A 17,929-nucleotide genomic window follows, 5' to 3' on the forward strand; every position below is an offset into this window, starting at 1 on the left:
TTGTGAGTAGCCTCCTGGCATTGACCTGTTCAATGATCTACTTCCTTTGAAGGGATTATCTGGAGGACCTCTCTCCTCTTCACCATCTCCTGCACCAAGGACTCCAGTATGCTACCAGAGAACCATGAACTGAGCTCTCTGTCAAGTTATACTATTTCATTGTCTTTCTCAAATCTAATGCTTCTTCAATGAATTCCTTTACTTTTTCAAATCCAAATTGCACAACTTCTTTGAGGTGAAGGCTTGTTTTAAGTATTCCAGGCCAGTGAGAATTCCTGTTAACACCTCAAGATTCTGCACCTTGTGATCTGGCTTGCAGCCACTTAGTGCTGGATATCGAATTGTTACAGTAAGTAACATCACAATGTTTTTGTGTTACCTACTTTGTAACAATTGGACACGAGTTAATTCCACATCAGTATCTTCATGCTCATTTATGAGCTAAAACCAAACTTTCTCCATTATTTCTGAAATGACTGCTTCATTCACAAAAGTTTACAATCACTCACATAAACAGGCAAGGAGATAGTCATGCCATGTCTTTGAAGTAAATAGTGACTGCTGATTGCAAATGACACTGTTATAAATACCCGTAACCTTTATTAAATGTGTGCTTTCAAAAACTCATAAATGAGGTAAAAGAAATTACCCAATACAGAAAATAGCACCCTCAGTTAAAGCAATCTGTGAATAAAATATTAAGATAATACAAAGAATTAGCAACTCTGTAAAAATAACAATTTCTGCGAAAAGATTTATAATTTTGAGATAACAAGTGTCAAAAAACTTCTAAATAATTCCAAGTTAAACTGAACTCTAATGCAAATGTGCTAGAGTGCTCATTCTATAACCTTTTGTAATATGTAGCTAATAGTTTAAATAAATAATGCAAAAATGCATATTTGAACATCAGGATAAAATAGCCTTGCTTCCAACAGCATCACGTCCAAATTTACTCAGTATATCTTTTTATCTTATTATTTTACTCAAAAAGTCTTATTGGTAATATTTTACATGCTTCGTATTTCAGTTATCCCAACCAAAATTCTGTCCTGTCATTTGGTAAAACTTCATGTTGAAAGGCCGGTAAAAGTCTCTCAGTCTCTGAACGACCTCTGGGTCAATGTTGGGATGGGTTCTGCCTTTAGTTTTGCCCAGACAGTGGGGCTTGCTGCTGCCCTCTGGCTTCTTCAAGCAGGGGAAGCCCTTGGTCTTGTTGAAATAGAAATGTTTGTCGGTGATGATTCTCTTCAGACCCAGAAAGTCCTGTACTTTGCCTAGTTCTCCGGCTGGGTCACTGATCAGCCTCTCACCACTCACAAACAGAATCTGGCCCATTGGGAAATAAAGGAGCCAATTCTCCAGGTGCTTGGCATAGATGCCAATCTGAATAGCACTCCATGAGGTGTCGATCAGGCCTGTAGTCCTATTTTTGAAGGCCAAACTCTCAAAACTGGGGATATCCGGTTTCTTTGAGAGAGTTTGTGTATAGTCAGAAATCGCCCTTGTGACAGGATCCCGAACCACCACTATTAGCTTGGCATCCTTGGACATTGCATAGATTCGGGCAGCTGCCTCCTTAGTAACAAAGTAACTTGGTGTTTTCTCCATGGTGATTTGTCCATCCAGTGTTTTGGGCATCAGACCCCTGTAGAAACATAAATTTATATTTTGAAAAAAAATCATGTCAGAAAAATTATCTAGAATTCAAATATTTTAATCATGCTAGAATTCTGTTTGGATATAATGGAAATACAGTTCATCGTTTACAGGAGACAAATTGGCTTCCTCTAAATATCTGCACCCAATTTTCTTTCCCTTTCAAATCAATAGACAGTAAAATCAAATAGGGGTGTGATAGCAACCGATCCACCAATACTCTAGTTATGCTTTTGCTGAAGTTGGCCTTTCCACCTCATCATTCTAGATATCGCTTTCTGAGCTTTTATTTTATGGAAGTAACACTTTGGACAACAGTTCGATAAAAATGAAAGAAGAATTTATTTCCTTTATTTCTCTCATTTCTTGTGCCAGGCACTAGGCCTCTTTTGACTTTCTTGCTGAGTGCTGATTGTTTTCATGAACTACCAACATGAAGTTGTATTTTATATTGAAGCTTTCAAAGCTGTAAGCCATTCCAATGTGTTTATACAGGAACACAACCAGACAAACAAAACTGACAATGAGCAGAAGGAATGCTTAGAACAAGGAACCAGAAATTTGATCAAATCAAGAAGTTTCATGGAAGATTTTAATGGATGGAATAGAGATGGAGATATGCAGAGCTTTGGGGAAAGAAATCAAGAGTTTTGGGTCCAGATGGCTGAAAGCATGACCAGCAATAGGTAGAATATACCCATTTAATGGAAGAATGTAGAGTTGTTGGAAGGTTGAAGGACTGGAGGACACAGAGAGATAAAGAAGAGCAAGACATTGAGGCATTGACTATGAGGCTGCAAATGCTAACATTATTCCAAGCAGAATCTTCATGTTATACTCAACTACAGTTGAAATCTTTCTATTTTTAGTGCTATTCTGTAGTACATACTGTAGCTTAGTACTGTCAATATTTCATTCCCAGTATTTGTTCTTCATTCCCTGAATTTGTGCACATTGATTGGCATTTGCTACTCTTAAACTCAATCCCCAACCTTTCCCCTTTTGGACTATTCATTCTCCTCTTACAGCTCCTCTCTCCTCAATTAATTAAGATAACTTTGTTTCTGTTTCAGCTTCCAAACTCATTTATGTCCAGTATCGGAGTTGACGGCCCCAAGGAACCTACTGATTATTTTTTACTGTTCCTTTATAGCTGAATGTGCAATGATCCTTTGTTCCTTCTGATTGAGCCAATCTTTGACTTGCTCCTGAGATTTCGACCAATTAAAGCACAATGCTGGGTCCAGTGGGATCTCACTGTTTACACAATGCATTCACTTCGGCTTTACTCTGAGGAAAAATCAGAACTACCTTGCCAAGAAATTTTATGGTTCAGACAGGATTTTCATAAACTCCAAATAAAAAAAAATCTAATTTGCAAGTCTTTGTACAGCAACCCCTCATTTTCACTCAGTGATTGAAACTTAAACAAAAGCAACAAAATGCTTTCTGAAACCACAGATTACTCACAATAGTGATTATGTGTGGCTGCTTCTCAAACAGACTGAACCAAGTTCCATGCTCTGTAAGTGCTTTTTAAAAACATGACCACTGAGTATTTTATGAATGGTTTAAGATTTTGTCATTGTAATGCGTAAACACTGTCAGTGAAAGACATGATTTGCTTGGTTTATTTCAAACACAGTTAGGCCTGGCTTTTGTTAACATGAGCCTTCTATCATTGTGACAGAGTTTCGTTCAGTGTGGATTTTCTAGAATTTAGCTGGTACTTTTAAAAATCTTTTTAATAGCAAGCCTGTAGCATGGGGCTAACTTGGGTACACTATCTGGAGTTTAGCGTGTACAATCAATAGATGCAATAATACTCCTGTGAATTGATGGCACTTGTCTTTTCTCCTCTTTAGCATACTCCCTGTGAGCCACTAGAGCTGGCTACAACTCCACAAACAGCAATGACACTAACGGTGGACCATCGGCCTCATAGACTCCTGACCTCAAGGACAGGCTGAGGTAAAAGACCGGTGACAGCTAATCATAGTACCTGTGCCAACTCTGTATTTCCACTGCATTCAGAGGGCAACTCTGGTCCCTTTATGTCATATCATTTTTAAAAGTTACACGCCTTTGATGCTCACAGGGATGCTGAAGACTTATAACCAGGGCAGGTCACCCACACTGCTTATTGTCAACTGGTTTCTCTGATGTGGAGCTGCCAGTGTTGGAGTGAGGTGAACAATGTCAGAAGTGATGTGTCACCAGGCTACAATCCAACAGGTTTATTTAATATCACATGCTTTCAGAGTGCTGCTCCTGCATTCGGCAAGGCTCCTCCTCTCACTGTTGTATAAGTTGTTGGTGAGGCCGCACTTGGAGTACTGTGTACAGTTTTGGTCACTCTGTTACAGGAAACACATAGTCAAACTGAATGCAAAGAAGTTTTACAAGGACGCTGCCAGGACTAGTAGGCTTGAGTTTGAGGGAGAGGATGACCAGGATAGGACCTTATTCCTTGGAACGGAGGAGAATGAGGGGTGACTTTATTCAGGTGTATAAAATCATGAGAGGCATAGATAGAACAAATGCATGTAATCTTTTTCCCAGGGATGGGGAAGTGAAAACTAGAGAGCACTGGTTTAAGGTGAAATGGGGAAGATTTAAGAAGGACCTGAGAGGCAACTTTTTCTTGCAGAAAGTGGTGCTTATATGGAATGTGCTGCCAGAAAAAGTGGTTGAGGCAGGCATAATAGCAACATGTAAAAAACATTTGGATAGGTACACAGATGGGAAGGGTTTAGAGGGATATGGACCAAATACAGGCAATTGGGAACTAACTGAGTGGGAACCATGGTCATCATGGAGCAGTTTGGGCCGAAGGGCCTGTTTTAAAGTTGTATTACTCTATGACTCAAAATAAATCTGTTGGCTTTTAACCTGGTGTCATATGACTTTTGAACTGGTTTCTCAGTGGGGTCTTTCAAGAATGCCTATTTTGCATAGCTAAGAGGCCTACTGCTTTAAAATGGTTTCCACGGATTTGGCAATGGGATGTCTGGGCAGATTGGGCACAAGCTATCCCACTAAATTCTGGTGCCTTGCAGCTATTTTCTGCCAAAACCAGGTGTCTGTAGGCATGTGAAAGAAAACAAAATCACAGTAAAACATGGAAATTTGGTACCAGTCCAAACTCATTTATGTCCAGTACAGAAAAGTGTACAAAATTATTTTGGACCAGTTTAATCATTTCCATGTTTTAATGCTTTTTTTTCCCAGTGGTTAGCACTGCTGCCTCAAAGCGCCAGGGACCCGGGTTCAATTCCTGCCTCGGGCACTGTCTGTGTGGAGTTTGCACATTCTCCCTGTGTCTGCGTGGGTTTCCTCCGGCTGCTGCGGTTTCCTTCCACAGTCCAAAGATGCGAAGATTAGGTGAATTGGCCATGCTAAATTGCCCATAGAGTTAGGTGCATTAGTCAGGGGTAAATGTAGGGGAATGAGTCTGGGTGGGTTGCTCTTCGGAGGGTCGGTATGGACTTGTTGGGTTGAAAGACATGTTTCCACACTGTAGGGAATCTAATCTAATATTCCATGATGAAATAATGAAACCCATTTTGTACACTGGTCCAGTTTAGACCAGAACAGGTGTTTCTGTGTTTCACTTATTTTTTACACTATAGCATGGTGCTCAATGTCTCCAATAACCCATGTGATCTCATAAACTTTGGAGCTGTTTCAAATAAAGCCCCCGCAGAACCAATGAGAGAGTCTCAGTTTTGGATCCTGTTGTGCTGTTGAGTTGGTTAGTCTCAATTGAGGTCAAGACGAGGGAGGCAAAATTGTACAAGGTTTCTCCACCTCACATTTAAGGCATCATCTGACTTGATTGGCTGTGACATCTTTCCAGTTTAATAGTCCATTTCTTGTTGGGGGAGTACTGTGGGGAATTGCTGTGTTCACTTTGAAAGGGAGTCTGTTTGAGTAATTGAGTGAAGCAAAATTTGAAGGCAGAAGTTTTCTGAAATGATAGATTGTTGTACAACAATTGTCGTGCAGATCAGTTGAAGCAATGTTGGCCAGTTCAACATTTTCTACAAGCATGTTAAGAAGTTTCAGCCACTAAGCGTTGTTGTAATGAATTATAGGTCAAAGAGAGGTTTCCGAGTTGGCTGATCATGAAACAAGACCACAGCTTTTTAAAATCAAATCTGATAAGTGAGGAGCCTTGGCAAACCATCAAAATGAACTTTTAGAAGCTGAATAGACAATTGTCCCTGAAATGGAGACGTGGCTCTTAAATGAACTTTCATTATAGATAAGTGAAATATCCTGCCAGATTCTGGGATAATGTTCAGTACTAATGTAATATCTGTTGTCATGTTGCCTTGGACCACCCTCATTTTTAAAAGTCACACACATTATATCTATTTATTCCTATGCTTCTTTTTATTATTTTTATATTCATTTCTTTAGCAGACTATGTGACTCTAATTAATATTAACATTTGCTCAGGCTAGGTAGGCAGCTGATGATGTAAATCCCATCACTCGTGGTATTTGTATATATGCACATGTGGATAGTGCAAATCATAAATTCCCACGATTAGCACAACAGGTCACCTCAGAACTTATATCTGTACAAAGTATTTTCAAGGACATCAAGCATAAGTGTGAATATGTGTGTCTGAACTTTGTCAACTTTGCCAGCATTCCACAAGGGTCTAACATCTGGTTTCCCTCTCTACAATTTACCACTAAATCTCCTGTAACACGGGACCCAGAATTGTACACAATATTCCAGCTGAGGTCCAACATGAAAATGGTCAAATTGCTCATCAGAAATGAATTAGCTCCACAGGTTAGTTTATTACCGTAACGTCTGCTTCATAACTAGTAAACCAACTGAAGTGTGCGCATGCAGGTTGCAAACCCAAAGCCAACTCACAGGATCACAATATTGTATACACACAGCATATGGAATCCTTAAAGTTGAACTTTCTTAAAGACAAAGCACAACACAACAGGAATCAGGAGATAAAATCATTCTCAAAAAGGGAGCAAGGGTCTGCAGTGCAGGACACAGATTCCTGATGGAATAGTGAATGGAAGGTGCAGGCTTTGGATGAAGAGCTCAGTGTCATGTTGAGGTAGAAGATAATCAAGATGGGAGTGTAAAGGGAAGATGTCGAGGCCTCAGCAAAGGATTGATTATTCAGTGTCAGAGAAATGTTAGGAAAAACAGAACAAGAAGTTCAGATGACATCAACTAAAAGATTTTCAATTTCTACATGCATGGAAACAATACTCAACTCCATCTCACTATCATTCCTCCTGAACACTCCACTGCCTTTGAGTTTGTCAAATTGACTATCAAACATTCAATATTAGATTAACAGAATTTTCAATAAAATATCAGGAAGACAGCAAACACTGTCTTTAACCTTCACCACAAACACCAGCACAGATTCTGGCAACTTTCTGAACCAGGCCATTCACAACCTTGGCATCCTATTTGAGCTTGATATTAACCTCCTAACCGCACATCCACTCCATCAACAAGATTACACTACTCCACTTCAAAGACATCATCTGATCCCAATCTGCCTCAGGTGATGTTTGGCTGAAACTCTCATAAATGCCTTTGTAAACACTAGACTTAATTATTCCTTAATTATTCTTCACACTTAACACACTCTCCAACCTTCAACTCATCTAGAACCCTGCCACCTGCACTTCAACTCTCACCAAACCGCTCTTGAAGATGGCAAAGACCATCTCCAACAAGAGAGAATCTAACCATTGACCTTTGACATCAATGGTATCACTATTCCTGATCCGTTAATAACAACATCTTGGACATTACCATTGACCAGAAACTGAACTGAACCATGTAAATACGTAGTTAAAAGAGTATGTCACGGTCTCAGAATTTTGTAACAAGTAACTCATTTCATGACTTCCCAAAGCTTGTCCACCATCTCCAGGTCAAAGATGTGGTGGAATACTCCCCAGTTGTATGGATAAGCACAGCTCCAACAAAAGTTCAGAAGCTTGACAGCCTCCAGGACAAAGCAGTCCATTAGATTGGCACAACATCCACAAACATTTAGCCACTCCACCACTGACACTTAATAGAATCAGTGTGTACCATCTACAAGACGCACTGGAGTAATTCACCAAGGCTCCTTAGGCAGACCTTCCACACCCGTGACTACTTCCATCTAGAAAGTCAAAAGGTAGCAAGTGCATGGGAACACCACACCTGCAAGTTCACTCCAATCCATACGCTACTGATTTTGGAAGATGTCCCCATTACTTCAATGTTGCTGGGTCAAAATCCTGTAATTTGTTCCACTGTGGGTCTAACTATAGCAAATGGATTTCAGATGTACATGAAAGCAGCTCACCACTCAAGGGTAGTTAGGGATGGGTAATAAATTTTGGGCCAGCCAACAATGTCCACATCCCAAGAATGAATAAAACATCAGAGGAAAGGGCAGGGAGGGGGTTTTGGAGGCACACTCTCACTTCGACTTTCCCCAGATTAGGGCAACTGGATGTCTAACCTCCCACCCAGCAGGCAGGCAGGCAGACAGGCAGACAGGCAGGCAAACAGACAGGCAGGCAGGCAGACAGACAGGCAGACAGACAGGCAGGCAGACAGGCAGACAGACAGGCAGACAGGCAGGCAGACAGACAGGCAGGCAGACAGGCAAACAGACAGGCAGGCAAACAGACAGGCAGGCAGGCAGACAGGCAGGCAGGCAGACAGGCAGACAGACAGGCAGGCAGGCAGACAGGCAGGCAGGCAGACAGACAGGTTGCCATGGGTTCCTAGTTGAAACTAGTCACATTTCTTGCTCACCACAGATAATCAGAGAAGAGCTGAGTTGAACTTGTAAGTGGCCAATAATTGGTCATTTAAGGACCTTAATGGGTAACAGATCAAGAATGTCACCCAATGGAACACCTTGCTCAGAACAGAAATTATTGAGATGGCAAGAAGTGAGTGAATTTCTCTCCAGGACAAATCTAGCCAATTATTTACAACATGCCCAAATATTTCCCTTCCAGACTCCCCCAGTGAAGTTTATTGTACCATTAAAAAATTATGTTAAAATAACTGATACACTTTCCTATCTCTTTTCCTTATCATGTTAGAAGACACACATTAACTGAGAGCAAAAGAAAATTTGTATCAGTAGGGCAGAGTCCCTGACTGTGCAAATATTATATCAATGACTGACCACAGCAGCATACTTACAGGAGGGGCAAGAATGGAATGATGAAGAACAGGAGCCACAATAAAGTTTCCCTTGCTAAGGATATTGCTACCAATGGTAGTACCCATACTACCACTCCAGATCTACTTGAAACAGCATACAGACAGTATATGAAACTGGATCCTTGTTAGACTTTATAGTTGAGACAAGAGGGTCAATATTCCAATATGGATACAGATTAGCTACAAATTATAAATTCAGGTATAAAATTTACTGGAAAAGCTGCGGGGGATGGACAGGCTGTTTTTCAATGCTCCACCGCCATAGAAGTATACTCTCCCAACACCAGTGAACCACAGCTGGTGTGTATACGATCTACAGATCGAGCTTCAGCAAGCCCCCATGGCTTCTTAGGCAGCTCCTTCACCCTATACTCCTGAGAGGACAGGACAGCAGGTGCATGGAAAAAAGCAGTCACCCTACTTTCCTCTTCAGCTCTTCATTTTCTTCTACTGAAAGCTGAGATGAGAGATTTCCTTTGGGGACATCTATTATTGACAGTGATGAAACTGTACAACAAGAGGTCAGGAAGCAGAACTATTGTAATAACAGTTGCTCTAAAATAACTGCCGAAAAAGAATTTTTAAAAAAACAACTAAAAACAAATGTTCAAGGAGTTTTAAGACTGATCTATTCTTTTTCAAACAGGATCTTTAAATGTGCTTGTGCTAACAGATCACCATATATTCTTGGAAGTGGGTATGACTGACAGTGCAACACACATGGACATCCAGAAACTGCATTCAGTTCTTCTCACTCCCATGTCACTATTTATAAGACCATAAGTTTAGAAGCACAAACAGGTCATTCAGTCCATTGAGTCTATTCCACCATTTAATGTGATCATGGCTGACCTGACAATCCTCAATTTCCCTTTCCTGTCTTTTCCCCGTAACCCTTGGTGCCCCTATAGATTAAAAATCTATTGCATCTTTAATAAACCTAACAACCCACCTCAACAGCCCTTGCAGTATATAATTTCACATGTTCATTATTCTTTGAGAGAAGAAATTCTTCCTTCACTCCATCTTAACTGGGCTATAAATGAAGATCACACCTATTTAAACTCCACATTCCTTGTCCCAGTTTCCCTACAAGGAAAGGCAGTGCACAATGTGGCTGGTAATTTAACACATTAGACTTCTGACAATTTACAAATGGGTTTTGAATAGGGCAAACAGGTTTGGTTGGAAAATCCTCAGGCAGTGATTGTTCTGTTGGAACTATGGGAAGGCTCAGAACTGACCTTGGTTCAAAGTAGTGGCACGGTGGCTTAGTGGTTGGCACTGCTACCTCACAGCGCCAGGGAACCGGGATCGATTCCACCCTCGGGTGACCATTTACGTGGAGTTTGCACATTCTCTGTGTCTGCATGGGTTTCTTCTGGGTGCTCCAGTTTCCTCCCACAGTCCAAAAATGTGTGGGTTAGGTAGATTGACCATGCTAAATTGCCCATATCATCCAGGCCTATGCAAGTCAGGTGGATTAGCCATGGGAAATGCTGGGTTACAGGAATAAGGGTAGGGGAATGGGTCTGGGTGGGATGCTCTTCAGAGGATTGGGATGGGTTGAAAAGCCTGCTTCCAGACTGTAGGGATTCTGTGAATTCACGTCATTCAAGTTAGGATTGTTTGTCATTTTATTATATAGTACAAAATTATGTATTACGGGAGGCTGTTCAGTCTGTCCTGGCTGAGGGAGAAAACCAAGGTTCATTTTCATCAGGGACATGTTGTTTGCAGACGACATAGCACTGGCAATACACTTGGGCGAGCAACTGTAATGCCTCACAGACAGCTTCTCTAGAGCCTGCAGGAGTTTAGCTTGGTCATCAGCCTGAGGAAAACAAACGTGTTGAGTCAAGGCGCTGTGCATCCCCCTGCCATTACCATCAACAACCACAAGCTGGAGGTAGTCCACGAATTTACATACCTTAGCTCCACCACCATGGACAGTCTCTCCCTGGACTCTGAGGTCAACAGATGGGTCAGACAAACAGCCTCAACATTCGTCAAGCTGTCAAAAAGAGTCTTGGAGAACAGAAAGCTAACGATGCACACCAAGGTTGCAGTCGACAGGGCCTGCATCCTCAGCACACTGTTTTACTGCAGCGAGACCTGGAGCCTCTACTCCAGACAAGAGCAGTGTCTCAACGCCTTCCACCTTCACAGCCTGAGGCACATCCTGGACATCAAGTGGACTGACCAAGTCACCAACAATGAGGTCCTGACCCATGCCCAGATACCCAGCTTCTTCACGCTGCTCCAACAATGCTGTCTCCACCGGCTGGGCCATGTACACAGCATGTCAGACGGGAAGATCCCGAAAGACCTGCACTACGGAGAACTGGCCTCTGGCAAGAGAGCACAAGGGCAGCCCCATCTTTGTTTCAAAAGTGTCTGCAAGAGAGACATGCAAGAGAGTCACTGAACATGAATGTCGAGAGGTGGGAGCACTTTGAAAGCGATCGCTCTTTCTGGGGGCTGGAATTACGCATAAGTCTAAAAAGAGAAGAGAAGCTGAGGCTTTCTGCTGAAGAAAAGTGCACTCACCAAGAAAACAGCACCAAGTCAACACTGGAGGACAGCACCTTCAAGTGCAGTCACTGCAGCCAAAACTGCCATTCCCATGTGGGTCTCTACAGCCACAACAGACCCTGCTCTACCAACAAGGATTGCACCAAGACATCCCAGGCGCAGATCCATGGGCTTACAAGACTAATGGATGCCACCAATATTGCAAAATAGATGACGTGATGGGAATGGCTGTTTCAACATGCCACCTTCAGACAAGAGGCTAGTTAAGTTAGGCACTGTGCCTGGGTACATTCACTGTCTTTTGGCCATTTAAAAACATTGGCTTTCAAGGCAATAATACTAAAATCGGCTGATTTTTGCCAGTAGGCCGATTCTCAAAATAATGTCTCAGTACAGCCTGCTAAGAACTGGACCAGGTTGAGCTGTCACTTTTCCTCATCAAAACTCACTCAATCCAATCAACTTGAATGACAAACTGCAGCTTTGCTTCTTCATTGCGTTAATTGGTCTTACAGGATGGACTAGATGAAGTTGTCTATCACTGTGATTGTCATTATTATGTAAAGCTAAGACGCCACAGAATATGAGAAAGTGCCAGATAGCCACTGGACTGGCACAGGGCTACATGCTGATGAAGACACTAAAATTTGAGTCAGTTGCCCCAGAAGTGTAATAAGAAAAGGCCACTTTCTAAGGTTATTCTGCTGTGGGACATAAAGAGGTCTTAGAATCTTTCATGCTGTTTGTTCGACATGGAATGAACATTACAAATAAAAGCTGCAATTGCAAACATGCTGAGGCATTTCAGAGTGCCACGTGTATTGAGAGAAACTGATCTCATTTGCACTTTATGTAAGGTCAACTGTCTGAGAATGTACTTTCATAAACGTTATGAATAAATATATTTTCAGAGGAACAAAAGTACCTGACAGCTATTGGATTTTCTGGCACGCTCAAATGTTAATAAGAACATCTGTGGCAGATGCTTCTTTTTGTCTTCACTGTAGTTCCATGAGTTTTGTTTGGAATTGATTTTATATCAAAGGGAAGCAGTCTTGAATAAATGTTTGGCAAAGATATTCCATCGGTGTTAAAATCATTTTTTGAAATTGCTTCACGAAAATTGTGTCACCTCATCTCATCACTGGTACCTAAATATTTTATTGCAGTGAAAATAATTTCATTATTTTCCCTTTTCTCCCTGAAACCTCAGAGCTAATATGAAAAAAGGAAATGAATATCTATAATCGCAGCAAATTTGCCCCATTTAGACAATGTGATTTACTGGAACAAAAAAAGAAATTACTGGAGAAACTCTGCAGGTCTGGCAGCATCTATGGAAAGAAAGCAAAGTTACGTTTCCATTCCAGTGACCAGCAATTTCTGTTTTTGGTTCAGATTTTCAGCATCCACAGTTGCCTGTTTTATGTTAGTGATTTACTAGTGACGTTGACATATGTTTGTGTGGGTCATCTCCAATAATTATTGAGACTCAATGAGTTGGATTTTAAAGGTGAATGTGTGTATCTCTTGACTTGAGTGTTGAAACATGTTGCTCAATAACTTTTTATTTATGATGGTGGTAGTTAAGTCGCACCATTCTTTGAAGATTGCTCTGCTCCAAGTTCCTGAAAATATCCTTCACTCAGCCAACAAAACAGGCAAAATTTCATAAAATCTTACAGTAGGTGATGAGGCCATTTGGCTCCTTGTGTCTCTTCCACCTCTTTATGCAAGAGACATTTAATTGGATAGATGAGAGCTTTCGTTTGCAACATCACCTTTGTTTTCAGAATAATTGTTGCTGAACATGAATTTGTTTGAATCTGTAACAATGTGGTACTGAAGGTCTAAGAGTTAGCCTGGCTGCTTCTCGTGAAACACAAAGGGTTCTTGTATTTACAGTTAATGTGTTCATGTTTATAAGATTGTGGTTTAGGCCAACTGTGTATGGTTAGATTATTAATGATTTACAGCTGTTCTCTGCCACTTCAATCTATTCTCAAGCTCAGGGAATTTCAAATTCAAAAGTCAAAAGCACAGTTTAATTATTTATTAAAACTGCTGGCACTGCTTGAAGGAGAGCTTTGTGTACAATACTTCAGCTCATAATAGCACTGCACAGCAAAGCAGGTTACATTCTGATAGCTAAATCCCAAATGAAAAGAGACTTGCCTGCACCACTTAGTGTGATGCATACAAACATAGAGATTGTGGATATTCGTAAAGGATGACTTTAATTAGCTGGGAATCTGCTGGAACCCTAGATAAGTGAACAATTCATGAGGCTATGGAATGTTGGTCAGGTTTACACCAGATGTTTTATTTTAGGCTAAACACCACTTTAGGGATAAAAGATAAAACGTGACAGCAATTTTATTCCAATGCAAAACGAGTTGAAAATCTTACTATAAGTTTTGATGACATAGAAATCCTCTGAAAGCATGATTTTGTCAATGTAGATGTGGCTTTGATGAAGCTCAGAAAGAGTCTGACAGAAAAAGTTAACAATTACAGGTAACAGTGGTATATCTGTTTATAACCCTGAGCCATTCATCACAAAATGAATCTGTGTTGAAATATTGGTTTTCAAATCTCTTCATAGCCTCACACTTCCTGACTCCTGTTATCGTATAAAGCTCGACAATCTTCTGTGAAATCTGTCATCCAATTCTGACCTCCTGCATCCCCTGTTTCCTTCACACCACCATTTGCAGCTTTATCTTTGACATTCCAGGAAGCTCAGTAATTCCTTCACAAACGTCTTTGCATCTCACCTCACCTCCGTCCTTTAAGAAACTATTGATAACCAACAGGATATGGTTAAAATAAGTTAGTACTATTTCCTATTTTTTTATTTAAACTAATACTCATGAGAGTTCATAGATGTAGTAAGCAGCAGTTTCTTTAGGGCTTGCTTGTAAAATATTGTACTGTACAAGGGTCTGAGCTATTGCAGCAGTAGCAGGCTAGTTTTCTTAACTAGACCCTTGGAACCATCAATGACTTCCTTACACTCCAGAGTTGTGAGTCCTGAGGTGACTAAACAGTCCCATACTGGATCCACATGTTTTGCTGGAGGTAAGGGAGATGGTGTTTGCAAAGGTGAGCAGCTGGGACATTTTGAGTTCCCACTCACTTCTCCCACTGTTTGTGCTTGGCCTCCACCTGGACCTATTGCAGACATTCAATGGTTAGTACCTTCCCATTCACTTCTTCTCCAGTTCCAGCCAAGTTAGCCAAGAGATTTCTGTGAGCCAATAGGGATGTAGTATGTTTTCAGGGATGCTTTGAGGACCTCCTTGAAGTGTTTCCACTGGCCTCCTGGTAGCTGCGTGTCGTGACGAAGCTCACAGCACAGAGTTAGTTTGGAAGTCGTGCACATGATGCGGTCTGCCCAAAGCAGCAGCTTAACAGTCGCAAGTGTCTCAATGCTAGGGCCATTGGGCTGAGAGAGAACACTGATGTTGGACTGTCTACCCCACCAATGGATTTGCAGGATTTTGTGGAGACCACACTGATAATATTTTTCTAGTGATTTGAGGTTTTTGCTGTACAGAAGACCATAGGAAATAGGAACAGGATTAGACCATTTGGCCATTTGACCATCTGCCATTCAATAGGATCATGGCTGATCCAACATTCTTCACAGCCACTTTCCCACCTTTCGGCTGTAATCCTCAACTCCTCTACTGATCACAAATCTATCAATCTTAGCCTTAAATATACATAAGGACACTGCCCCCACAGCTCTCTGTGGCAAGCAGTTTCAAAGATTCACAAGCCTTTGAGTAAAAGAAAAAAATTCCTTTTCATTTCAATCTTAAATTAGCTTCCCCTTATTCTGAGTCTATGCCCTCTCATCCTAGAATCTCCCAAGAGGGGAAACATCCTGTCAGCATTTGCCCTTTGAGAATCCTGTATATTTCAATGAGACTTCATTCTTCTAAACTCCAGTGAGTATGGAGTCAAACCTGTTTAGTTTTTGCTCATAAGACAATCCCTCCATATCAGGAATTGTCCCAATGAACCTTCTTTGAACTACTTGCAATGAAATGGTATCTTTCCTTGAACAAGGAAACCAAAACTGCCAGATGTGGTCTCTCACCAGCACCTTGGACAATAGTAGTAAGACTTCCCTGGTCTCATACTCCAATCCCCTAGAAATAAGGCCAACATTCCATTAGCCTTCCTGTTTACCTGCAGTGTCTGTATGCTAGCTTTCTATATTTCACACAGAAGTACATCCAAGCACCTTTGTCTGGCAGCTTTTCACCATTTAAGTAATGCTTTGTTCTTTTATTCTCCTTTCCAAAATGAAGAACTTCATATTTTCCCACATTATGTTCCATTGGCAATTTTTGCCCACTTAGTTAACCTATCAATATCTGGGATTCTCGTGCTTTTATATGAAGACATGCTTCATCACTTTACTCCTGAATGGCTTGGCTTTCTCATGCCTTCTTTTAATTCTTGAATCCTCCACAGAAGATAAAAGCTGCAGTGTACGAATCTGTAAGGAGAAGCTATAAGCAGAGGTTGGATAAACTTGGATTGTTTCATGAGAATGTCGCAGGCTGAAGGACAATCTGATCGAAGTATATAAAATCATGACAGGCATGCATAGGGTGAACAGTCTGAGTCTTTTTCCAAGAATGGAAATGTCAAAAACTAGGGTCGTAGGTTGAAAATGAGGGGGCGAAAGTTTTAAAGAGATGTACAAGGAAAGTTTGTTTTTTTACACAGAAGATGGTAGGTGCCTGGAACATGCTGCCAAGGGAGGTAGTAGAAGCAGATACACTAGCAATGTTTAAGAGGCACATGACATATGAACAGACAGGGATAAGAGGGATATGGACCACATGCAGGTTGGATGGGATTAGTTTAGAATGGCAACAAGATCAGCACAGACATGGTGGACTAACGGGTCTGTTCCTTGGCTTTACTGTTCTATATTGACATTGGTTATGATTGTACTCAGTTAGATTAGTGCACCCTTCAATCTTCCAAACTAAAGGGAACACAAGTCTGTGAAACTTTTCCTCATAATTGAACTAATTACATTCTAGCATCAGATGGTAGTGCAGGGGTAATGTCACCAGGCTAATAATCCAGAGACCGAGCTAAAGCTTTGGGGCATGGTTCAACACCCACCAAAGCAGTTAGTCGAATTCAAATGCAATTAATAAGTTTTAAAAATATGTAAAGGTGAGTCTTAGTGATGGCGACCATGAACTATTTAAAATAGTTGTACCAATCTATCTGGTTCGCCAATACCCTTTAGGGAAGGAAATCCATCTGATCTAAATGTGATCACCTTAACTCTCATTGAATTTAACAGTGTAATCTCCAGACAACCATGGATTTTCTGTGTTACAGCTGCAACAGTCTCTCTCCCAGCGCAATAAGATGACAAGAAAGAGTGAACGCAGTGCAGATTAGCAAAGATACGATACATAAGCCACAATGGTGAGTAAAATCCTCAACATATGTTGGCAAATTACTGATCTTTTAGCAGTGTTCTAAATATTGAAATGAAGAATAGTACATCAATGATCTACAAATTGATGATCAAGACAACAAAATAGCCAAATTCTTAAATACTCTAGGAAATGAATGCTTGAGAAGAATTAATTCCTCATATTTCTCTGACAACAATTGGAAACATACTGAATAGATATTGTCATAGTTATAGAGTCATAGTGACATACAGCACAGAAACAGACCCTTCAATCTAACTCGTCTAGCTTTCCTAAATTAATCTAATCCCATTTGCCAGCACTTGGTCCATATCCCTCTAAACCCTTCCTATTCATATACCCATCCCGACGTAGTAATTAAATGTTGTAATTGTACCGGCCTTCACCACTTCCTCTGGCAGCTCATTCATATACACACCATCCTCTGCATGAAAACATTGCCCCTTAGGTCCCTTTTAAACCTTGCCGCTCTCACCTTATATACCCTCCAGATCTTGAATTTCATAGAAGATAAGCTCAAGGTTAGGGTAATCTTCAGAATTCACAGGCTTGATTTTTCGTTTTACTTACATACTTACCTATGAACATATGAAACAGCAGAAGTAGACCATTTGGTCTGTTAAGCCTGCTTCACCATTCAACAAGATCATAACTGATCGGTTTGTCAAGTTAGAATCTATCCACCTCTGCCTTAAAAAATATTGAATCTGTTTCCAGTACTGTCTGAGGCAGAGAGTTTGAATGCTGCACAAAGTTCTGAGGCAAAAAGAAAATTCTCCTCTTCTCTGTCCAAAAAGAGTGACTAAGGGCAAGTAATCTCAAACCAGTGCCTGTCAAACCTAGCTTGTTTTTATCTACCTTTATTAAATGACTCACTCATTTAAGTTATCAATCTAGTAAACTTCCTCTGAAATAACTTCAACACACTTACATTCTTCCTTAAACAAGGAGAATGAAGCTGTATATATATATTTGAGATGTGCTGTCACCAATGGCATGTTTAACTAAAGCATAACATC

The 17,929-nt window shown here is 40.8% G+C and overlaps 1 protein-coding gene across 1 annotated transcript in view; it reads right to left on the reverse strand.

The window, feature by feature from the left end:
* Positions 1-584: 584 nt before the first annotated feature.
* Positions 585-17,929, reverse strand: part of LOC140463891 (heparan sulfate glucosamine 3-O-sulfotransferase 3A1-like) — a 160,481-nt gene continuing 143,136 nt past the window's right edge. The window contains exon 2 of the mRNA XM_072558339.1: positions 585-1,648. Within this exon, the coding sequence (XP_072414440.1) occupies positions 1,027-1,648 (622 nt within the window). The 3' untranslated portion in view covers positions 585-1,026. The remainder of the gene's footprint in view (positions 1,649-17,929) is intronic.

Source organism: Chiloscyllium punctatum, chromosome 39 (genome assembly GCF_047496795.1).
Source record: "Chiloscyllium punctatum isolate Juve2018m chromosome 39, sChiPun1.3, whole genome shotgun sequence".
Lineage (NCBI taxonomy): Eukaryota > Metazoa > Chordata > Chondrichthyes > Orectolobiformes > Hemiscylliidae > Chiloscyllium > Chiloscyllium punctatum.